This window comes from Mytilus galloprovincialis, chromosome 10 (genome assembly GCF_965363235.1).
Source record: "Mytilus galloprovincialis chromosome 10, xbMytGall1.hap1.1, whole genome shotgun sequence".
NCBI lineage: Eukaryota > Metazoa > Mollusca > Bivalvia > Mytilida > Mytilidae > Mytilus > Mytilus galloprovincialis.
The window spans coordinates 85,811,387-85,837,258 of NC_134847.1; the positions used below are offsets into that span (position 1 = coordinate 85,811,387).

General features: G+C 32.0%; 1 protein-coding gene across 2 annotated transcripts in view; it reads right to left on the reverse strand.

Annotated features, from left to right (window-relative positions):
• Positions 1-25,872, reverse strand: part of LOC143048679 (uncharacterized) — a 38,062-nt gene continuing 12,190 nt past the window's right edge. For both annotated transcript variants that reach the window (XM_076222485.1, XM_076222486.1), the window contains exons 5-12: positions 23,070-23,202; positions 21,462-21,646; positions 20,753-20,884; positions 19,994-20,161; positions 18,201-18,396; positions 9,740-9,841; positions 8,297-8,387; positions 1-766 (exon numbers count right to left, since the gene is read on the reverse strand). In XM_076222485.1, the coding sequence (XP_076078600.1) occupies positions 8,308-8,387; positions 9,740-9,841; positions 18,201-18,396; positions 19,994-20,161; positions 20,753-20,884; positions 21,462-21,646; positions 23,070-23,202 (996 nt within the window). In that variant the 3' untranslated portion in view covers positions 1-766; positions 8,297-8,307. The remainder of the gene's footprint in view (positions 767-8,296; positions 8,388-9,739; positions 9,842-18,200; positions 18,397-19,993; positions 20,162-20,752; positions 20,885-21,461; positions 21,647-23,069; positions 23,203-25,872) is intronic.

Below are 25,872 nucleotides of genomic sequence, written 5' to 3' on the forward strand. Positions count from 1 at the left end.
TGACAGTGAAAGTAAACTTCAGTGGAATTTAATGGTGTGAAAAATTCAAATGTTATTTTACAATATTGACAATAAGTGTTTTATGTTTAATCTATAAATCATGATAACAATGATACAATAATATTTCTTTGTACATCTGTCTCTCTCTCAAGATTATTCCTCACATTAACTGAATTAAACCATAAAAACAAGGAAAACAATATTACATTATGTCTCTCAACACATTTTTTCTTCTTAAAACAACAGATATTAAATAGTAAAATTAACCTTCAAACGAAGCGACATAATGTGACTTAATTAATGTTCTCATCTCTTAAACTAAAAAGTTTAATCTAAAACAATATCTATAATTAGACAATAAGAAGTAAAGACATAATTTTTCTTGTTTCATCTTTTTTCTTGATTTATCCTTTTTAGTAATTGTTTTTGCTATTTTTATGTTGGGTATTTTTGGTATTTGTTTCTGTTTTGAACCTATTTTTTAATGTTGTAAGATATTGTTATAAATATAAACAAATAAAATAAAAAGGAAAGCTATATTAACACATATTATCTAATATAGTCTATCATTTAGTAATTGCAAACTTTCCAAATTAACATATTTATAATTTTTATCCATAATGTTCATGATAATGGTGAATTATACATAATATTGAACACATCTAATTTAACATGACAATTCAACCTAACAAATCAACAATGTAATAGTTAGTAACAAAGGGAAAGAACTCCTAATGTATACAAATCCATTTGTTTCTTCTCTCAACTGAAAAATTAGAATTTTATTACATGCATTTTTTTCTTTATCTAAACACAAAACTATAGGACTTGTTTGGAAGTTAAAATTTTATATTTTCTACATTCAATATCTACAGGAAATATATTCCAAGTCGCATTGCATGCCATGAAAACTTAGCTTTACTCTAGGGTAGGCCAAATGATAGATTGGATTACGAAAAACATGTTCTTTTAATATTTCAATGTGAATTTTTTTTAAGTAAACTTGATCCAATTCTTTCTACTTTTCCATTTATTTTTTTTTTATATAAAGAAATATATAATTATAATATGTTCAACACTTTTTAATGAATGAGCTTTACTGTACATATGCTAAAATGTTGAATACAGTGCAAAATAAATATTATTATAATTTTGAATGTACATTTTCAAAGTAGATCCAATTTATAAACATAATTAATAGCAGGGTTCATACACCTTTTTAGTTTCATTTTTCCATGACTTTTCCATGACTTTTCAAGGATGTTTTATGAAATTTCCATACCCCGAAACTATAGACCAAAAAGGTCATCCCTAATGCTATAAACATGCTTTTGTGTCCTTTCCATGCAACTAAATAAACAATCTTTTTAACATCCAATAATGACACAATTGCACTGAAACACAATGAGAAATACCAACATATTTATGAATGACAATACTGAGTTTAGTTTGCTAACAATGATGTAGACCTACTTGTTATCAAAGATTCTATGAAAGAGATAATGACCTACACACTCATTTGAATGTCCCCTTTGGTATATGTTCTGCCTCTTTTTACAGTATAAAAGAATATATACAAATTTTGAAATATTTTAATAAACAAAGTATTAGAAAAGGTTACTTGGCATAATCCTCTTGACTGGTTGGACTTTCATCAAACAGATAATACATTGTAGACAAAAAGCTATCACTTTCCTACTTAGAGGCACCATTGCCATTTCAGAAGTGACATTTGTCTACTATCCAGAAACATATTCTTAAATACCGAGACGATATCCTCACAACTGTTGTATGAAAAATTGCTCTTTACTATATGTAGGACTCTTATCATTTCAGCTCCTCTATCCATACATTATCATTAAAAGTGTTTTTCAACGGCTGTTTGGTAGCAATAACTTCGTTTTCGAATATTCCGATAGCTGGTTTCTTATTTCAATACTGTTAAAGCAAAATGCACTATGAAGGAAACCAGATACGGTTGCATATTTTTATAAACAATTTTGAAGAAACGAATTTTAAATCCTCATTTTACACTTACCACAACTGGGGCCTTGTTTCTAGCATTCGAAAAAGAAACAGTTTCGACAAAAACTACGGGGATCATTTAATTTTAGATGTTTGAAGACGTGCAATAAAGATTACAGTGCAAATAATCATTTTCCATGACTATTCAAGGACTTGTCACTAAAATATAGCTTTCCATGACTTTTAAAGGCCTTTCCCCCCCTAAATAAAAATCCATGACTTTTCCAGGATTCCATGCCCCGTACGAACCCTGTAATAGTGACGTTAGAATGACAAATATGAAACAACTTGAAACAGTATTTTTGTGCCTTTTATTTTGAGATATATCTGTATTTTTCATTAAAATTAGATAAGATCTTCCTATAGGATACTAAAAACAGAAAACAAAAAACTAAAAACTAAAAATAAAATCTCATTTTCATCTGTTATTTTTCTGAGATTCATAAAGCATTGAACAACTCCCAAAAGTAAAAATAAACATTTATTTTTGTCATTAAAGCGATACAGTTGTCCCAATATTGACCATCAATTAATTCTACCTAAATTACATTTGTGACTTTGACTATATAGTAATAATATTTCCATCAAAAGCACAATATTTATTTACCAACATCATGAGTTGATTATTTCATAAAGTTACAAGTTTACATAAAGTTTTATCATAATGATAACTGATTGTCGCTTTTTTGAAATGACATCAGTAAAATTAATCAAATCCAGAATGAGTCAAGCTAAACAATGAACCAAAGAGTAAGAACTGACATCAGTGTTCATTTCAGTATGAAGACTATAGACAACAACTGGTCACTCATAGTGTGTGACCTATTTCTTCTCTTTTTTTTTAGGGGAGAGAGTATAGGGGAAGACTTACTTAAATTGTTATTATGAAAGAAGATGTATTTAACTTTTGTTTTAGAACTAAATAATATTAAGAAGAGGCGGTATGATTGCCAATGATACAACTATGAACCAGAAACCAAAGGACGAAGGTGTAAGAAAAAAACGTGTCAATGTACAGCCCTCAACAATGAGTAAAACCCATACTGTATAGTAAGTTATCAAAGGTTGGGCATGAAAAAATTTGAAACAATTCAAAAGAGAAAACCAACAGGCTGATTGTATGCCCTTTCCTTCGACTCCTTTTCTAAAAGACGAAATATTCAGTTAAAAAGAGAGGACAGTTTTTCATTACAGAAATTTCAAGTTGAACTTTATACACTGTACATTTTTTACAACTTGTATTAATAGATTAGAATCCAATAGTTATCAAAAGTACCAGGATTATAATTTTATACGCCAGACGCGCGTTTCGTCTACATAAGACTCATCAGTGACGCTCAGATCAAAATAGTTAAAAAGCCAAACAAATACAAAGTTGAAGAGCATTGAGGACCCAAAATTCCAAAAAGTTGTGCCAAATACGGCTAAGGTAATCTACTCCTGGGGTAAGAAAATCCTTAGTTTTTCGAAAAAATCAAAGTTTTGTAAACAGAAAATTTATAAAAATGACCATATAATTGATATTCATGTCAACACCGAAGTGCTGACTACTGGGCTGGTGATACCCTCGGGGACGAAACGTCCACCAGCAGTGGCATCGACCCAGTGGTGTAAATAGTTATCAAAAGTACCAGGATTATAATTTTATACGCCAGACGCGCGTTTCGTCTACATAAGACTCATCAGTGACGCTCAGATCAAAATAGTTAAAAAGCCAAACAAATACAAAGTTGAAGAGCATTGAGGACCCAAAATTCCAAAAAGTTGTGCCAAATACGGCTAAGGTAATCTACTCCTGGGGTAAGAAAATCCTTAGTTTTTCGAAAAAATCAAAGTTTTGTAAACAGAAAATTTATAAAAATGACCATATAATTGATATTCATGTCAACACCGAAGTGCTGACTACTGGGCTGGTGATACCCTCGGGGACGAAACGTCCACCAGCAGTGGCATCGACCCAGTGGTGTAAATAGTTATCAAAAGTACCAGGATTATAATTTTATACGCCAGACGCGCGTTTCGTCTACATAAGACTCATCAGTGACGCTCAGATCAAAATAGTTAAAAAGCCAACATTAACCTACATTTCAAACTTTAATGTCCATTACGACAGAGTCATTAAAACAGACAATCTTAACACAACTTGTTGTTTTTATCATCTTAGTCACTAGAGTAAAAAGTAAAGTTAATTTGAACTGATTCAATAGTTTTACGACCTTAAATGCTTTCATACCCTTTCTTAACTTTTTACACCATCTTATAAGCTAGCTGACAAGATGCAATTCTGACATTATGTAAAGAATACAACACACCTTTGAAATTAACAATCAGTACCTGATATCAGCAGAGACAAGAGAAATCTTCTCTTTATTTTAATGAACAAATAAAGGATTTTGATAATCAATATTTCTTTTAAAGGTTTTGAAGACGAGTAACAAGAAATGACAGGATGTTCTATTTTATAAATTACCTGATTTCCATTTGGATAATGGACTCAAAACATAGGTAAACAATTACTAGAGGAAACTTAGCATATTCAGCTGATGTACCTGGCTAGTCAGCGATCAATGCTGATTACAAACACCCAGGAGACTAAGAATCTCCTCTGTGAATCGGTTATTAACCGTAATATCCTGAACATTTACAAGACAAAGATGTTTGTCGGAGAAAGTGTTTCCTTCTCGAATAAATTAATGATCACAATGATTTTCCAGGAAGTTATGATAATCACAGTAATAGCCACGTTCCCTTTTATCAATTGGAAAACCCATTTAACTTTTCAGGAATCTAATTATTCAATCTCAAATTTTAACCACAATTTAATGGCCAGAAAAACATATATGTCAAAGTAATTAATCATTTATTAAAAATGTTCTTTTTATTAACCAACTTAAAAATTCATTATGGGTCATTATTGACAAATATAATTTGTGTGCAGCTTTCTTTGGCTTTGTTATCTCTTTTCTTTTATTTTCAGTTATTTTTTTTAATGATTGTTCCTCTTCTTCATGTACTAACAGGCATTCATGTTATTAAGTTGCATATAATGAAGCAAGAAAAAATAATAAGTAATCATATAGGTAGTATCACAAAAAATATGTAATGAATATGAAAATGTTGATATTATTAATGATAATAATAATTATAGTACTTTCTCTTATTATTTAGTATATATAAGCACAATCTTAAAGTAGGTTTTTTACTATCTGTATTTAAATAAATTATTTATAACCTAAAACGTAATTATACCTATATACCTTATTTGACTTCCAATATTTTGTATACTGTGGATTCATTTATTTTTGTGGGTACCAATTTTCGTGGATTCAGGAAAACTAACATGATCATGGATATCTAATTCACAGTTTTGTTGAAGTCTATAATATACAAGCCTATAGAAAACTTCTTATTTGTTAAAAATTTAATTGTGTGGTTCACCCATACCCACGAGATCCCAAAAAAATGGTATCCAACGAAAAATAATGAATCCACAGTGAAAAAATTAAATTCTTAAATTTTTGAAAGGATGTCAATCTATAAATAATTTATCATTTTTTAAATGTACAACCTGCTGCGCTATTGACATGATTTATTTTAAAAGCAGAGAGTTCTCACACCAACAAATCAAACAATCTTGGAATAATTTGTCAAGAACTGTATATATCTCAAGAGATTTTTCTTCAGCGTAGGATATTACATCTCCCTGTTTATGCATGGATTCTATTGCCAAATTTTGCACAATTTACTTTAAATGTCAATTGCTTTGTGTATAGGGGTAAAACCCTGATGATGCACACTATGTGGCTAGTGCATTAAAAAGCTACAAGCATGACTCAATTTGTCAAATGCACCTGCACCTGAAGCAAGAGGTTTAATTTACAGTTATTCAATGGTTTTGATTTAGACATTATATCATCCCGTTATGAAGCACATTGATAATTTACTCATTGGACTGTTACTTATAAATGGATTGGTTTTAGTGAATGCATCACATATAAAATAGCAAATTGTTAGACCGACAAAATTAAAAGCTGTAAATACTTGGCAGAAGCTTGTTGCATTTCACACTTTTGGAAATTTTCTATTAAGGAAATTTCTGATTCCATCGTGAAATTTAGGAGAAATATAGATTCCTACACTGCAACAAGTGTGTTACAATATTTCTCCACTCGAGACAGTTAAATTTTATTATTTAAAGCGCGAGACTTGTCGAGCTTTTTAAATAATTAAAATTTAACTGTTGAGAGTGGAGAAATATCGTAATACACGAGTTATAGTGTCGGAATCTGTTTCTCTAATTATTTTTTCCTAATTTTTCCAAGATTTTCAGGAAATTGTGTTCTTTATATGCGCCTTTTTTCATGACGTCACAATAGGAAAATTCAGAGGAAAACATGAAATTTCGACGTCATAATCAAATTTTGACTAATCATTTGCCGAGAACAGATATTTCACTAGTGAGGAGAAATATTTTTCTCACACCGCTCAAGAAATGTGAAAATAGCACAAAAATTAGAGAAACATTGTAAATGTATTGTATTTTAAGCTTAGCCAACATAAAACATAGCTTATACTTTCCAATAAAAAGAATACTCAGGAAAGCTAGGTAAACAGATATTTGAAATTGTAAAACCAGGTTTTTCATAGACTAAGCTTAAAAAACAACACATTTAATTCCATTTGAATAAAAAAACTAACTAATATCAAATTTAAGAAATTATTTTGGAGAAAAAATCAATACAAATCCGGTGTCAAAACCAAACATTTCTTTTTTAGGAAAAATAAAAGCTACTACAATTACTGGCAGGGCATTAATATCTTATTTATCAATTTGAATTTATATACATTCTCTGAAAATATGATGTATATATATGTTATCAAATCACCATTGTCACTAGTAACTTTATAAGATCCCTTTCACCACTATTATTTGGTAGATCATGATATTCTTTGTTCAAGCTTGAAATTTATGGATTTAGTGAGGCTACTGTTAGTTTTTTCAAGTCATACCTCAATAACAGAAAACAGCAGGTAAACATTTGTAATGTTTATTCTAAACAACAACATGTCAAATTTGGTGTCCCCAAGGTTCTTTACTTGGTCCCCTATTGTTTGTTCTATTTATAAATGACCTTCCCTTATGCATTGCAAATTGTGAAACAGACCTATATGCTGATGACACCACTCTTCATAAATCTGGGAAAAACATAGAAAACATACACGATGATGTTCAAGAAGATTTATACAGGGTGGTGTAAAATGAACAACATGTTCATTAATGCAAATAAAACAAAATGTTTGGTTACTGGAACAAAACAGAAACTATCAATTCAGAATTATCAACCAAACTTGATAATAAATTCAAAAGTATTACAAAATTCTTAATGTGAAAAATTATTAGGTGTTAAAATTGACAACACATGTAACTGGAAAAATCAAATTGACTAAGTTTGTTCTAATATATCATCCAGAATATACCTTCTTTCTAAAATAAAGAAATTTTTTAGATATAAATGCAAGGAAAACATATTACAATGGGTATATTCTTCCCTTAATTGACTACTGCTGTATTATTTGGGGTGAATGTAAAAATGAAGGAATAACAAGAATTTTAAAACTCCAAAAAAGGGCAGCAAGATTAATTCTAGATGCAGATCCTTTATCCCCCTCAGCCCCTTATTTAAAAAACTTGGGTGGATGACAGTTGACAATAGAATAAAATACCACAAATATTTACTTCTATATAAATGTATGCATATGGAAGCAAAAATGTACCTAGTTCAAAAGTTCAAACTGAAATCAGATAATAATCCTTACTCCTTAAGAGGTGTCACTCAAGGTAATCTGATAGTTCTTAAGTCAAAAGCTGAACTTTTTAAGAAATCCTTTGCTTATTCTGGACCAGTATTATGGAATGGACTACCACACAAAATGCGTAAGCTCAAAACACTTTTACTTTTAAGCAAAGTATCAAGAAGTATCTCACACAACCCTGATAAGAAATGTTTGCTACAATGTATTTGTATATTTTTAATTTTCATTTGAATTTTTTACTACATGTACATCTTAAACAGCATTATATCTTATGCTAATAACAATACATTGAACTACATGACTGTAAATTAACTATGTGTAAATATCTGTTTTGATTGTATTGTAATTTGTATGTGAGGGCCTCAGGGAAGATTAGTTTATTGTAACTAACTGAGTTTACCCTCTTTAAATGAAGAATTTATTATTATTATTATTATCAAATACTATTATAACCTACCTGAGGTAAAATTAATCAAATTCATAATCTGCATCCATAGATACTGGTGACAGCAGGGTTGTTCCTACATTTATTTCTTCCATTGAAAAATCTGAAAATCATAACCCATCTCATTTTAGTTCCATATTTTTTCAAGTATGGCTTTCTAAAATCAAATGTTTACTATATATTTAGAACTATATCTCTGACATTAAAACATTTGCCTGCCTTGTTTTCTGGTGTTATGTCAGCAACTATAAAACTTTAAACAAGAGGCTCTCAAGAGCCTGAATCCCTCACCTGTCAAAAACATGTCTTGTTTTGGTGGCCATACTTGCCATTTACATATTTAGACATAAAATACAAAAAGTGAGTCTTAATCGTCAATAACTCCTATAAGGTGCCATCAGATAGCTTAGTTGTACCAGTTGTTTTGTAGATCTGGTATTGCTGGTTATCTTTGCAGTTTATAAGGTTTATACCTACCTATTATAGTTTATTGTTTATGGTCATAGTAGCATTTTTGTAGATTTAGTATTGAAGATCAGTTTTTCTGTTAGGTGGAGATTTATTTTTGTAGATTTAGTATTGAAGATCAGTTTTTCTGTTAGGTGGAGATTTATTTTTGTAGATTTAGTATTGAAGATCAGTTTTGCTGTTAGGTGGAGATTTATTTTTAATTATATTGCAATTATCAAACTTATTGATTTTAGAAATTCACATGGTGGCTGGCTCACTCATTACATAGGACAGAAATATGGAAACAATTTTTCTCCAATCATATCTTAGGGAGAAGTATTTGTTCATTATATTTCCCTTATTTCTTATTTGATATTTTATATCAGTTCATTTATAAAGTATGATTATTTAAGGAATGACTGTAATATTTTTTCTGTCTATGAAGATATAACATCAAAAATGTGGTGCACACTGAATAATCTGCATAGCGGATTATTTTGAGTGTGCACCACATTTTTGATGTTATTTCAAATAGACAGAAAAAATATTACAGTCATTTCTTATAATTTAATTCTAAATTCCATTTTAAACCGAAGTAAACCATGAAAAAACGTTGATGACGACAGGGTCACATGACAAAATTATGTCTATTGGCTGATAAACATAACAACGTCAGCCAATCAGAAGAAGCGTTACATCCAAAATTAAATTATTGTTTAATATTAATAGTAGATATTTATAATGCAGAAGCTTGTGAGTACATCATATAATACGTTAATTGAGAGAAAAATTCACCATAAGTAATAAAATCACCATTTCATTTTAGAGTGCAGTTTGAAAAACTACAAACATAATTTTATCACTGATGTTTTCAGTAATTTGAAACTATATTTGCACTTTTTACTTGATACTTGTCACGCTGACTTTCAAGCTCTTGGAAAATTTTCACTTTTTTTTTTATTTTTTACAACTACACAGTATATATTTTCTACTTGTGCTACTCACTAATATTGTCCTTTTTGGCAGGTATTAACCTGTGATAGATCCTGTGGAAGAATTGACTTATTCTTCCTCGCTTTTCAATATCATACATGTCAAAGGAGTCGTCTAAAACAAAACAAAAAGTAATTCTATTAAACAGGTATGGATCCAAGATTTTGAAAAAGGGAGGCCCCTTGCACGCTAACATTTGCAGTGATGCTTGCAAAAAGAATATATATGCATTTATCATATATAAAGCTCCATAATAAGTGTGGGGTGGTCAACCCCCCCAAAAAATGTTTCTGTTGAACAATGAATATTCATTAAAATAAAGTGTGTCTTATTCCTATCTTATATAAATGCATGTCACATGCTAAAAGGTCAGAGGGTGATAGAGCTGATTGTTATCTTTAAAAAAAACATTGTCACACAAGGTGAAATAAATTGGCATTTCAACATGAGGTAAAATAAAATCATTTCTCTAATACTTCGTCAATTTATCCCTTTCTGCACCCATTGCATAAAAAAAATTTAATCAACATTCTTCATTGGTCAAAATCCGATTATGAGGTCAAATTTACTTGTTTTCCCCTGAATTTCCTATTGTGACCGCATGAAAAAAGGCAACCATGCCTGATGACGTCACATAGAAAGAACACATCTTTTGCAGATCAGTTGCAAAGAAGGAATAAGTTTACCTGCATATTGTTATATCTGATAAACATATAAGTTTACCTGCATATTGCATATCCACTCTCAACAGTTAAATTTTAAATATTTAAAATGCTCGGTGAGATCACATTTCAAATTTAAAAATTGAACTGTCTCGAGTGGATAAATATCGTATCACACTCTATGCAGTGGTAGAATCTATATTTATCTTCCTTCATGTAGCTGGGTTGTTTAAATGCTAAATGATAGATTTTTCTTAAACTTCTGTTATAAAAAGACTTCTTGATAAATGTACTTTAAAATGTCTACATAAAAAGGGACATTTTTTTTTGTTAAAATATATTGAAATTAATTAATTCAGTTAATTTACATGGGTTATAAAGTAGAAACATATTTTCCCCAAAATTGTTCCTTATTGAGGAAAAATTAAACAATACAATTGGTTAAATTCAGTGAGAAAATTGCATCTCACAAATAACTATGAAATATTAAATAAAAATAGTGGGCGACAGGCCATGCTCATGGCGCATGATACGCCCGAAGTCTGGTGTGGAAGTTTTATGCAATAATCATAAATAGTTTCTGAGAAAGTTTTAAGCAATAGCCATTTATTGTTTTTGAGACACCACATGACATGTGAAATCCCCCCCACCCTGTTTTTTTTTTTTACAAAAAACTAAATATCACTAAAATAAAATTTTGAATCGAACCAAACAGTATACAGATCTTTAGATTAATATAACATAGAAGTGTGTACAGTTTCAAGCAATAATCATAAATTGTTTTTGAGATAAGGAGTGACATATAAAAAAACCCTCCCCCTTTTTTACAAAATACTCAATAACTCAAAAATGAAATTTTGAATCATCACCAAAAAGTATACAGATATTAAGATTATTATAACTAAGAAGTGTGTAAAGTTTTAAGCAATAATCAAGAATCGTTTTTGAGATACGGTGCGACATGTGAAAAAAAACACCCCCCTGTTTTAGTGACAAAGTGCCGTAACTCAAAAAGTTAACATCTTATCTTCACCAAAAAGTATACAGATCATTTGACCATCATAAGAAACAACTATATTAAGTTTCATGAAATTTGGATAAGTCGTTCTCAAGTTACAGTGCGACATGTTTACGTCGGACGGACAGACGGATGGAACCGCACAATTGTATACCATAATACGTCCCGTCAAAATTTTGACGGGCGTATAAAAATCACCAATTGTCTTTAAAATTCAATATGATTATCTCCCCTTGATTTTAAAATGATTTTTTTTTTCCTGAAAAATTTTCATTAAATACACTTAGTTATTTGACAGTTGAATTAAAAGTTTTAAGTTTATATCTTTCTGTTGTATATTACTTGGTAAAATACTTTATATCAAAACAGTAATTTTATAACATGCAGAATATGGATGCTCAGAAAAACACCCAATCTACTTAATAATAGATTGATTTTGGTGGAAAGTAAAATCACAAAAATACTGAACTCCAAGGAAAATCCAAAATAGAAATTCCCTAATCAAATGGCAAAATCAAATGATAAAACACATCAAACAAATGGACAACAACTGTCATATTCCTGACTTGGTACAGGCATTTTCTGATGTAGAAATCCAGTGTCAGTACACATCAGTTACATAATGGATCCAAGCTGATTGAGAATATTTGGACCAAAATTCATTGCTAGCTGTTGTCATCTGATAATTTTTTATTGATTTTTAAAGTATGGATAAAAAAATGTTATTTATCATTGACAAAATGCTGTATCAAATTGAGAATGGAAATGGGGAAAATATAAAAAAGACAACAACCTGACCAAAGAGCAGAAAACAGCCGAAGGTCACCAATGGGTTTTTAATGCAATGAGAAAATCCTGCACCCGGAGGAGGTTCTCAGCTGGCCCTTAAATAAAATTGTGTACTAGTTCAGTGAAAATGGACATCACACTAAAAATTAAAAAAACATACAAGACTTACAAAGGCCAGAGACTCCTGACAAGTTTAGGATGTTTCGTCCCCGAGGGTATCACCACCCCAGTAGTCAATACTTCTGTGTTGACATGAATATCAATAATGTGGTCACTTTTATAAATTTCCTGTTTACAAAACTTTGAATTTTTCGAAATACTAAGGACTTTCTTATCCCAGGCATAATAATAATAATAAATTCTTTATCTAAAGAGGGTAAACTCAGTTAGTTACAGGATAGATTATCTTAGCCATATTCAGCACAACTTTTTTGAATTTTGGATCCTAAATGCTTTTCCTAAATCGAGGAAAGAGAAATAGATACAGGTCCAATCAGGAAAGAGGAAATTTCAAAAGCATTGAAAAGATTTAAAAAATGGGAAGTCAGGAGGCATAGATGGCATAACAGCTGAGATACTAAAAGCAGATACAATAATAACCACCAAGTATTTACATAAACTTTACAATATGATATGGATTGGAGATGAAATACCAAAAGACTGGAATAAAGGTCTAATAGTTAAAATAGTAAAGAAAGGAGATCGAACATGCTGCGATAACTACAGAGGCATAACACTACTTTCTGTGCCAAGTAAGGTATTCACAAAAATCATTATCCAAAGAATACAAGGAGGAATAGATGAAGAGCTGAGACAAGAACAAGCTGGCTTCAGAAGGGGTAAAAGCACTACAGAACAATTTTTCACGTTAAGAAACATCATAGAACAATGTACATCAACTTTGTAGACCTTGAAAAGGCGTTTGATTCCATCCACAGGGAAAGCTTATGGTCCATCTTAAAAGCTTACCACATCCAAGACAAACTCATCACAGTCATAATACTCTTTTACGACTCATTTGAGTGTGCAGTCATAGACAAAGGAATACAATCGGAATGGTTTAAAGTAAAAACAGGAGTAAAACAAGGATGTGTGATGTCTGGTTTCTTATAAGCCATTGACTATGTCATGAAACAAACGATTAAAGATCATGAAACAGGAATCAGATTGAAATTTACCACCAAACTAGAAGACCTTGATTTTGCTGACGACCTAGCTCTACTGTCTTCAAAATTCCAACACATACAACTGAAAACAGATAAACTTCAAGAGAATGACAGCAAATTATGACTTCAGATTAACACCTCTAAAACAAAAGTAATGTGGATGAATCACAAATAACAACCCAGTGAACCCTTTCCTCCATTGAATTTTTTTTTTTGCATGCTTGATTCGCATAGGATTTTTTTAATAAAATGCTGAACATATGCTTTAAAGTATTAAGGCATTGCGAAAAACAACTATTTGATCAAATAAATTTAAGTCGGATATTCCTATGATATTCCTTTTCATATTGGATACAAATTTTATTAAGTCAACTGCAGACACTTTGTAGTCAAAGTGTTTCGACTGAGGTACTACACAGGCGTCAAAAGGCGTTATTATGGAGTAAAGGGGGTGGCGTCAAAAGGCGTCATTATGGAGAAAGACAGAGGATGTTAATACCCTCACTTACCTAGGAGGAATAGTAACAACAATAGGTGGCTGTGACAATGACATGGACAACAAGTTAAAGAAAGCTTAAGGCCAATTTAGCAGACTAAGAAAAATATGGAGATCGTTGGTACTGTCATTTAAAACATAGGTCAGGTTATTTAACAGCTTAGTCTGTAAGTCACATCAGTCCTACTATACGGATGTGAAACCTGGAAAACAACAAAACAAGACAAACAAGAAGAAATTAAACACCTTTCAAAACAGATGTTTAAGACAGATACTGAAAATAAGATGGCCCGATACAATATCCAACAAAACCCTTCACATCAAGCTGGAACAAAGAAACTAAGTGATGATATAATAGAACGGAGATGGAGATGGATTGGCCATGTACTCAGGATGGATACCAACAGAATATGCTCAGTTGCACTGACATGGAAACTTGAGGGGAAAAGGAAAGTTGGACGTCCCAAAATCACCTGGAGACGGACTATAGAGATTGAAAGAACATCACTTGGATGGAACAGCTGGGCTACAACAAGAACAGCAGCTAAAGACCGTGTTAAGGTAACACGATACCGAATGGCATATCTCCCGATTTCCAAACTTTTTGGCACACGTGTTCTTTGAATCGAGTTACATCGGAATATGTAATAAAAAATGGGGGTCACCATTTTTGTTTTCTTGGTATTTTCATAGGAAAACGTCAATTTTGGCGACAAATTTACCTAGGTATATAGGGGAAATGCCTTTTTTTCGGGTTACCTTTTTAGATTTTCCAATGGATGGCTATGTTCTTATATACGGAGAAAAACAAAAAACTAACATAATATCCAGAATTGCATACTGAATCCATACACGTATAGAAACTCATATGTCACCATCCTTGTTTTTGAGATAAATGGCTTCAAAGTTGATTTATACCCTTAGAATTGGACCGAAAACGTGTGACGTTATTGAATGCAGAATGTAACGTAACGGTATTACTACTCAGAGATATTGAAAACAAAATATGTGTCGGGATCTGAATGGTGTTTATTTTATTTTTATTTCCGCTGTCGGGTTTTGTAAATTTCCTAGTAATGCAATATGCAATTCTGCTGATATAATTTATTTCGTTCTGCACCTGGAAATTTCACTCACATGAATTAACATTAATCTCGTCTGATTTTCACAACGAGCATATACTTGAAACTTGCTTGAACTGGTTGGTTCCACGTGAATCATGCATAAATCAGGAACACGTTGAATTCACGTAAATTTTTAAATAAGATTATTCAAAAATTGAATTAAAATCATGAAAAATACCTTCGTATTTTTGTAAAGTTCATGTGAAAATAACATAAAAAATTTCACGTGGGATTCATTTGAATTACTGAGTTTTTAACTCCATCATTTAAGACAATGGTGGTGTCGCTGCTTCATCAATGCAGAAATAGAGTACTTTAAAAATTTGATTCAGTTAACAGTTTTATGATTGATCGGTTTTTATAGTTTTATAATTGATCGGTTTTTGATGGTTTATTTAACGTTCAGTGGCAAATAGTTCATGCATGTTCGGAACGATACAATACAATTTTGAAAGCAGTCGGACAACCCTTGCAAACTGTATGCAAAATTTCACAGGGTCATTTGTGGAAAAATATTTACGAACAAATCTTGAGATCATATATGAATTCTTTATAAGTAAAACAAACTGCACATGCGAAACATAAAAGTTTCAGCTTGAAATGCCACATGATGTAGGAGATGTAAGCCGGAGTCTGCGTGCCTTTTATATTTTATCAAAACGCCTAATCCAGCAACCTGTCATGAACAAAAAATTAAGAAAATCCAGACGATATGCGCACTTTTAATATGAGTAGTAACACCAGGTACATAATTGAAACCTGAAGCAAAAAGACTGTATAGTCCTAAATAATAAGCCGTATAAACCCTGTATACACCAAGTGCGGGATTGTTCGTAAACTTTGTCGATTTCTTTGAAAAAATTAGAGGCAATGATTTAAATTTTAACAACTGATGTTTCAAGTGACGGGTGTAAATTGTAGGATTGATTGTTGGTTGCTTAACGAACAGTGGCAAATATGTCATGCATGTTCAGGAAGAGAACATGTTTACATCAACAAAAATATTTATAGTTGCAAATGGATACTTGGGACTGGATTAAATCAGACACTAACAGGAAATGATTTTTATTTTTTTTTATTTTTGCCGAGTCAAGTTCCCATGTATTTCTTAGCCTACGGTAACTTTCTCAGGCCTTATTCTGATGTTGCTGTCTGTCCTGTGTAGACTTGGTCTATGATATTACGACGCTAGCACTTTATTTTTAAAATGTTTCCGAAACTATATCGGATTTACTCTGTACGGACTGTTTACACTTGGAATACCGGAAATGTTATTCGGCAAAATTACCAAATATACCACTTTTCTACATTCCATACTAACAAACTATTTTCTGTACGAGTTTCAAAGTCTGGTTGTTTTGTGCTTTTTTGCCTTATTCTATCCGTATTGAGGGGGAAGGACCTTTATCGGGACTCTGGGGTCAGGTGTTTTTGAACTCGGGATTTCGGGATTGACCCTTTCGGGATCTGGGAATTTGTTTTTTCGAATTTCGGGATGGCGGGATTTCAATTTTTTAAATTCGGGACCTCGGGATATCATGCTTTTAAGTCCGGGATTTCGGGATCAGGACCCCTCCTATTCAGTATTCTCATCCAGATAAATTTCCTTTTTCCTTTTTGCCCGAGCGGTGTTTTTGACGACCATTTTAACACGAATTAATAGCTGTACAATTAACTTTCTATAGACAAGATTTTCTATTTTCAAAACAAAATTGCACGGGGATACGGCGTTCATCATGAAAAAGTTTTTATTGCGAAAATAAACTAAGAGTAAAATAAAATGATAAAACTCAGTCTATTTTCCATAAGAACATAATTATATAGATAAATCGTGCAGATGCTAAAATATTAAAGAAACAGAATATGAATTAAAAGTAAAGTAATACATTGTTTAAGGTTAACAATGAGCAGAAGAATTACCGGAAAACGATAAAACAATCTATGTCGAAAAGTTAACCGTTACGTATTGCATCAAAACTCTCGGCACTCTGCATCTAGAAAAAGTTACCGTTAAAAATGTAACATAGTTATGATTATCCAAAATATTTTTTCTTTATTATTATAATCACTTTGCGATTGCAGAATCTGCTGTATTGGCTTGTATGTATGAACGTTATTCGATAACGTCAGGAACGATAACTCGTGGCGTAACGTCATTCGGTATCGTGTTACCTTAAATGGAAAGAATGTATCAGGGCCTTAAATGCCGACCGGCATGAAGAGGATAGGTGAGGTGAGATGCTCTTCAACTTTGTACTTGTTTGGCTTTATAAATATTCTGATATGAGCGTCAATGATGAGTCTTATGTAGACGAAATGTGTGTCTGGCATACTAAATTAAAATCCTGGTACCTTTGATAACTATAAGGACAGGTGCAAAAATACGGCTGGGGTTAAACATGTTTTGTGAGATCTCAACCCTCCTCCTATACCTCTAGCCCATATAGAATAATTACCAGACTTCTCACAAAGTTACTCAATTTTATTACGGCACAATATATACACAAGACAAACAAATATATTTCACAGCACAGGACATACACTCGACTATACCACTGACAGTCACATATAACATGTAAAGTTAATGTGAAAGAGCAAATATAGGCTAGCGTTTAGCCATTAGAAATGATAAATATATTCATCCAAACAGATCGAATAAACACATGAGCTAGCCACAGTATACACAAGCACATCCTATAAATAAATACATAAAAAACAATAAAAATCATAACTAACACAGTTGTATGCGGCGGGTTGGAGGGTAAAACGAAAAATTTCAAATGTACTGCGAATCCCGAAACAAAGAAATATATAAGAGTGTCCTGTATCCAGGTAACAAATAAACCAATCAAAATAAGGAATACTTGGAACAATTTCTTCCAAGTAAATGTAAACAGTGATTCATGTGGTAATTATCCATTTTTATAAAATCAAAAATTACACAAAGAAACACATAGCACAGTATTGCAAATTAAAACTCAGTTAAAAAGAAGTTTGAGTCTGATGTCAGAATTGGTAACAAAAGTAACTAAGCAAAATGACAAAGATACATAAATTAACAAAGGTCTACTACATATTGTATACAAATAATGTTATTATAATTAAAGATGTGATTTTTTAAATTTTTGCCATAGGTTTTCCATAAAAATTTTCCAAATAATAAAATCATATAAATTTCTTAATATGCAATACTCAACAAGTCCTATATATTATCATACCTTCAAAATCAATGTCGATGGTCAGTACATTCTTATTTTTGACACCTTTTGGATTGTAGTCGTCATGTAGAGACTGAAAGAATCCTGCCTTTACTGGAGATATGTCAGGTGACAGTTCTCTGTAGCGTTTCTGCTTATCTTTCCGACGTTTATGGTTGGAGACATGGAGCAGAACAATAATCGTCACTGATAATGCCTTATGTGTTAAGGAAAAATAGGTTACAGTAAAACAAAGGAACAAATTTGACTGAATCCCTTAATACATAGATAAAAGCAAGTAAAATTGATTCATCTGTGCATGGTCATTAAAAAAAATGAATCTGGTTTCATTTACTGCTATAGCTTATAATAAGTCATACCTGTCAACTGACCCGGATTCTGCGGGTGTGACCCGAGATTTTCACAATTCTGAGGGATCACCCGGATCACCCGACGGGTCATTGAAATAACCCGGAAATTCCGAAAATGACCCGATTTCACCCGTATTTCTTAGCCTTGAGATTGATTTTCATAAGTAATATTCCTTTGAAATACCGGCAAATTCGTAATTCTTCCATGAACATACATCTAGCTATGTAAACTGTCAAATTAAGTGACCCATTAAGTGCATGGCTTCACTTGACAGCTTTGGTGTCAAACACACTGTTGATTACCACCAATTACTTTAGCTTTAGGTCGTAAATGAATTGCCCTGTTGTTTTACAAAGATATTTCAACTAAGAGTTACTTCCCCTTATTTGTCATCATTCAAAATTATTCCTTATATTTACGTTTTATGGGTGAAAAAGATTAAATCATAATAATATAAAATTCAAATACATATTGAAAAATAACTTTGCATTATTTTTATACCTTTATACAATTTTTTAAAAAAAGTTGAAAATTATTTTTTACATTTATACTTGTTTAACTGTATTACTATATTTTACTATAGTCTAATTTCCTTGTCAATTGAAAGATGAATGTTCATACATGAAATACCTCTACATGGTATGTTGAAAGACTAGTAGTCTCATTTGAAAAATAAGTTTTAGATGATGACAAAAAGTAAAGGACATAAGACTGTGATACACAAGTTTATAAAAATCTTTAAAAGTGTAATGAAATAATAATAAATAAGATTTAAAATGACTTAACCAAGTGAACATGCATTGATGTTTTGGTATCTTTGATATACATTATAAGAAAATGTACCATAAATACTGAAATTCAGCTCGAAAAAGTTCGTACGCGTTATGACCTGAGATTTGATTCCTCAATGCAGGTCATGACCTGCATTTTCATCGTCACAGGTTGACAGGTATGATAAGTACAAAAACAACAGTTTAACAACCTTAACATATGATTGGTTAATGGTTTGATATTGTTTAAGGGAGATTGGGATACTAAGTTGACACATACATGTATAACTGAGACAGTGATAAATAAAATTTGTAAAAGAATCTACCTAACTATATGTCTTGCCTGTGATTGCTGATTACAGTATAAAAGGTAAATATAGATAAAGTCATGGACGTCTAAAAAAGACTATGTTTAGACTGAACTTGTTGTGTCTTTTATAGCTAACTATATGGTAAGAGTTTTTGTCATTGTTGAAGGCTGTACAGTTTCCTATAATTCATATAGTTCCTTCATTTGAACTTTGGTGGATCATTGTCTCATTAGCAAATATTACACATCTCCCTATCTTTATATAAACAATGATAATTTAATTTTTGGACCAATCAATCTATTTTTGTTTCACCAAACCACCAAAAGAGAAAATGATCTCCATATCTACTGTTAAAGGATACAACTCCCACTAGGACATGTTTCCAGTAGCCTTTTCTTCCCTTGTTACACATCTGTAATCTTCTGTTAAGTATCTCCTGATCTGGGAGCACCAATGAGTCCCAGCCTGGGTTACAGAGACAGGAACTTTTATTGGGTAACAGTATCCCATGATTACATGCCACTCTTCTCTGTAAAAGCATTAAAATAAATAATAAATTAATATTGCATTTTCTTTTTTCTCATTGGTAAGAATCGTGGCATGTTAATATGAGTATGAACCTTTTCCATCATGTAACAAGTATGAAAGGTGAAACAACTGAAATAGTTCTGTAAAATTTAATGAAATTGCTTTCTCTGGACACATATGATAAACCCCCTGCATCTTACATGTTTTACTGTTTTAAGTTAAGTTATATGGATAGAAGAGAGGGGGTAGGACCTTTTTTTCGGGAAGTCCGGATCGTGTTTTTAAGCTCGGGATTTAGGGATTGATCCTTTCAGGAATTCTGTTTTCAAATTTCTGGATGTTGGGATTTAAATTTCTTTAAATTTGGGACCTCGGAATTTCATATTTTTAAGCCCAGGATTTCGGGATCAGGACCCCTGTGATCCCCCTCATAGAAGGAAGATGTAGAGGTAAACTGAATTGTCACAACATCCCAACAATTAAAATACATAAAGAAACATTTTGTTAATGTTCAACAGTCAATAAGTTTTATGTTATTTTTTTTGTTTAAAAGATATTTGTGAAATATTGTGTGTAAACATCAGATAAATACCTCAGTCATCCAATCCACTTCTTCATAGTCAGCATGATAATCGTGTTTCCCTGACAACAGTTTCTTTTCTTCTTTAGTCATAAACTTAGGTCTAGCTACATTCTTACAGGAATTTCTTTCGATATCAAAAACCTATGAAACAATAGATACAATTATGTACTAATTGAAAACATCTTGTTTGACCCAAAATTTTGAAATACAAGTAGTGAACTGAACTGCAAATGGAGGAAGAAAAAGTTTTTTTTTTTTATTAACAAGTGCCATACAACATGCTCCATCTTCTCTTAAAAACGTATTTCATAAATAATTTGGATATATGTGCTATCTTTAATATGCTTGATTTGCTGCTGCATATAAAACATCCAAATAATTCTCACCCCAGTTTGTTACAGAGCAAAATTCCTTATGTCTAAAACCGTTTTGATGCTTCTTAATTACCATATGTCCTTTGCTCAATGTTGAAGTCTGTATGGTGACCTATAGTTTTTATTTCTGTGTCATTTGGTCTGTTGTGGCAAGTTGTGACATTGGCAATCATACCATATCTTCTTTTTTATATAATGTCATTTGTTAAAACTCCCCAAGATAGATGAAACTTTGAAATCATTTAAACAATAGCATATATGTACATTAAGGAATAACCATTCCAGAATTATAAATACAATTCTTTTCTAAAGGCTAAAACAACTCTTTTGGCGTAATAGAATACCATAGCGGGTGGGTTCATGTTACTCCCAGGGCAGTCTGGCAATGGTCTACACAGCCTACTAGTCTCATTAAAGTAGTTACGATGGCCATGGTACTTCATATCACATAATACTGGAGAACAATGATGGAATCTGTCCTCATCTGGGGAAGGACATTTGTGGGGTATACGAATGTCAAACAAATATTCTGTAATACAAGCATAATGTAAAATTATTCTACCTAAATGTAATATAACTATTTAGAGTATTACAAAAAATATATAGCTTGAAAATATGTTTCTATATAACATAAAGATGTTGTTAAAAAGAGGTGTAAATTATCATTAGGCTAATTTGGTAGTTCACATTTGGGACAGGATTGTAGTTACGACAATTGGAACATATTTAGCTGTCGTCTGTGAAGAGGATATTTCATAACAGTCAACCAACTCTTGAAGGTGTAGTAAAAGTTACAAATTGAAGATTTCAACTTCACCACTTTGAACTCTGGGTAAAATAGCTTCCTTGTGAGCAGCAACCCTCTATCAAGGAAACCATGATAGGAATTACAATCACGGGAATATCGTATCAATTGGGAGATATATACTCCGTATGCAGGCGCTGCTGGAATCCTGCTATACAAATAATGTAAGTTCACAATTGGGATGCTGAAATTATCTCTTTTGTAGTAAAGTTTTGTTTTGAAACAACCCACATTCACAATGTATATATATTTTAAGTTCCAAATTATGAGGCTGTAATGTTTTCATTGCTTTTCCTGTTTGGTATAGGTAAATAAGATATACATTCCAGAATTGAAACCATTCTACTGTGGTAACAAAATTCATTATTTTATTCTCATAGAAAAGTAATTTTTAATTAAAGCAGGAACAAACCTTACATAAAAATGACTAAACTTGAACTTGTTAGTGAACTCAAAAATGATACGCTATGTATAAAAATTATCTCCCCTTTAGCATCTGGTTACCAGGATTACATTCCTTTAAAGCAAATCCTCAGCTATTCTTCTTCAAATTGTAAAGTTTTAGCAATATCTCATTTAAACTTAAGATGTGCTAACAGGGGACAATTATAATATTGAAGTAATTAGGTTTAATTATCTCCCCTTTATCATGCAGAACTTTTATTTTTTTCCTACTCTATCCTCATTTAGTTTTTTAAAACTTAAATTACCTCAATGTTTGTTAAGGAGGAGAAGGATGGAACATTTAGTCATGCTATGTATACTCCAACTTGTAATTTAAAGTATTGAACAGCAATAGCAGATATCGACAGATCCAAAAAGGCAGTTGACAAATATAAAAGTTATTCTGTTTCATAAAACTTGCGTAAAACGTGACAATTTTTAAAATTATATTCAATTTATTGAAACGATCTAAGTATCCATACCTGTCAACTTGCGTATTTAGTGCACATTATTATTTTTAAATTTTTTTCGCTGGGTTAGTGTATGCATATTATTTTCCATAGGAACAGTGTCATTTCCTTTTTTTTATTGTATACTGATGATGCCCGAATAGCTCTTTTCTTCTTTTTATTTGTAAGATTCTTGAACTTTCTAATGTTTAGGAAAGATAGTACAATAAGCTAGAATATCAGAAAATACTTACCATTAACAAATTCAGGTAAGAATGACACAGGTTTCTCATATTCCAATGTAGTGTTGAATGCAATCTGCAAAACCTGTGTAAAGTTGTCTGCTTTAAGGAACAGAATACAAATACCAGCCATATCGTGTGGATACTGTAAAAATAACAAGATTGTTAGGGGACATAGTCTGTGTAAAGTTGTCTGCTCTAAGGAACAGAATACAAATACCAGCCATGTCATATGGATACTGTAAAAATAACAAGATTGTTAGGGGACATAGTCTGTGTAAAGTTGTCTGCTCTAAGGAACAGAATACAAATACCAGCCATATCATATGGATACTGTAAAAATAACAAGATTATTAGGGGACATAGTCTGTGTATAGTTGTCTGCTTTAAGGAACAGAATACAAATACCAGCCATGTCATATGGATACTGTAAAAATAACAAGATTGTTAGGGGACATAGTCTGTGTAAAGTTGTCTGCTCTAAGGAACAGAATACAATTACCAGCCATGTCATATGGATACTGTAAAAATAACAAGATTGTTAGGGGACATAGTCTGTGTAAAGTTGTCTGCTTTAAGGAACAGAATACAAATACCAGCCATATCATGTGGATACTGTAAAAATAACAAGATTGTTAGGGAACATAGTCTGTGTATAGTTGTCTGCTCTAAGGAACAGAATACAAATACCAGCCATATCGTGTGGATACTGTAAAAATAACAAGATTGTTAGGGGACATAGTCTGTGTAAAGTTGTCTGCTCTAAGGAACAGAATACAAATACCAGCCATGTCATATGGATACTGTAAAAATAACAAGATTGTTAGGGGACATAGTCTGTGTAAAGTTGTCTGCTCTAAGGAACAGAATACAAATACCAGCCATATCGTGTGGATACTGTAAAAATAACAAGATTGTTAGGGGACATAGTCTGTGTATAGTTGTCTGCTCTAAGGAACAGAATACAAATACCAGCCATGTCATATGGATACTGTAAAAATAACAAGATTGTTAGGGGACATAGTCTGTGTAAAGTTGTCTGCTCTAAGGAACAGAATACAAATACCAGCCATATCATGTGGATACTGTAAAAATAACAAGATTGTTAGGGGACATAGTCTGTGTAAAGTTGTCTGCTCTAAGGAACAGAATACAAATACCAGCCATGTCATATGGATACTGTAAAAATAACAAGATTGTTAGGGGACATAGTCTGTGTAAAGTTGTCTGCTCTAAGGAACAGAATACAAATACCAGCCATATCGTGTGGATACTGTAAAAATAACAAGATTGTTAGGGGGCATAGTCTGTGTAAAGTTGTCTGCTCTAAGGAACAGAATACAAATACCAGCCATATCATATGGATACTGTAAAAATAACAAGATTATTAGGGGACATAGTCTGTGTATAGTTGTCTGCTTTAAGGAACAGAATACAAATACCAGCCATATCGTGTGGATACTGTAAAAATAACAAGATTGTTAGGGGACATAATCTGTGTAAAGTTGTCTGCTCTAAGGAACAGAATACAAATACCAGCCATATCATGTGGATACTGTAAAAATAACAAGATTGTTAGGGGACATAGTCTGTGTAAAGTTGTCTGCTCTAAGGAACAGAATACAAATACCAGCCATATCATATGGATACTGTAAAAATAACAAGATTGTTAGGGGACATAGTCTGTGTATAGTTGTCTGCTCTAAGGAACAGAATACAAATACCAGCCATATCATATGGATACTGTAAAAATAACAAGATTGTTAGGGGACATAGTCTGTGTAAAGTTGTCTGCTCTAAGGAACAGAATACAAATACCAGCCATGTCATATGGATACTGTAACAAAAACAAGATTGTTAGGGGACATAGTCTGTGTAAAGTTGTCTGCTTTAAGGAACAGAATACAAATACCAGCCATATCATATGGATACTGTAAAAATAACAAGATTGTTAGGGGACATAGTCTGTGTAAAGTTGTCTGCTCTAAGGAACAGAATACAAATACCAGCCATATCGTGTGGATACTGTAAAAATAACAAGATTGTTAGGGGACATAGTCTGTGTAAAGTTGTCTGCTCTAAGGAACAGAATACAAATACCAGCCATATCGTGTGGATACTGTAAAAATAACAAGATTGTTAGGGGACATAGTCTGTGTATAGTTGTCTGCTCTAAGGAACAGAATACAAATACCAGCCATGTCATATGGATACTGTAAAAATAACAAGATTGTTAGGGGACATAGTCTGTGTAAAGTTGTCTGCTCTAAGGAACAGAATACAAATACCAGCCATATCGTGTGGATACTGTAAAAATAACAAGATTGTTAGGGGACATAGTCTGTGTATAGTTGTCTGCTCTAAGGAACAGAATACAAATACCAGCCATGTCATATGGATACTGTAAAAATAACAAGATTGTTAGGGGACATAGTCTGTGTATAGTTGTCTGCTCTAAGGAACAGAATACAAATACCAGCCATATCGTGTGGATACTGTAAAAATAACAAGATTGTTAGGGGACATAGTCTGTGTAAAGTTGTCTGCTCTAAGGAACAGAATACAAATACCAGCCATATCGTGTGGATACTGTAAAAATAACAAGATTATTAGGGGACATAGTCTGTGTAAAGTTGTCTGCTTTAAGGAACAGAATACAAATACCAGCCATATCGTGTGGATACTGTAAAAATAACAAGATTGTTAGGGGACATAGTCTGTGTAAAGTTGTCTGCTCTAAGGAACAGAATACAAATACCAGCCATGTCATGTGGATACTGTAAAAATAACAAGATTGTTAGGGGACATAGTCTGT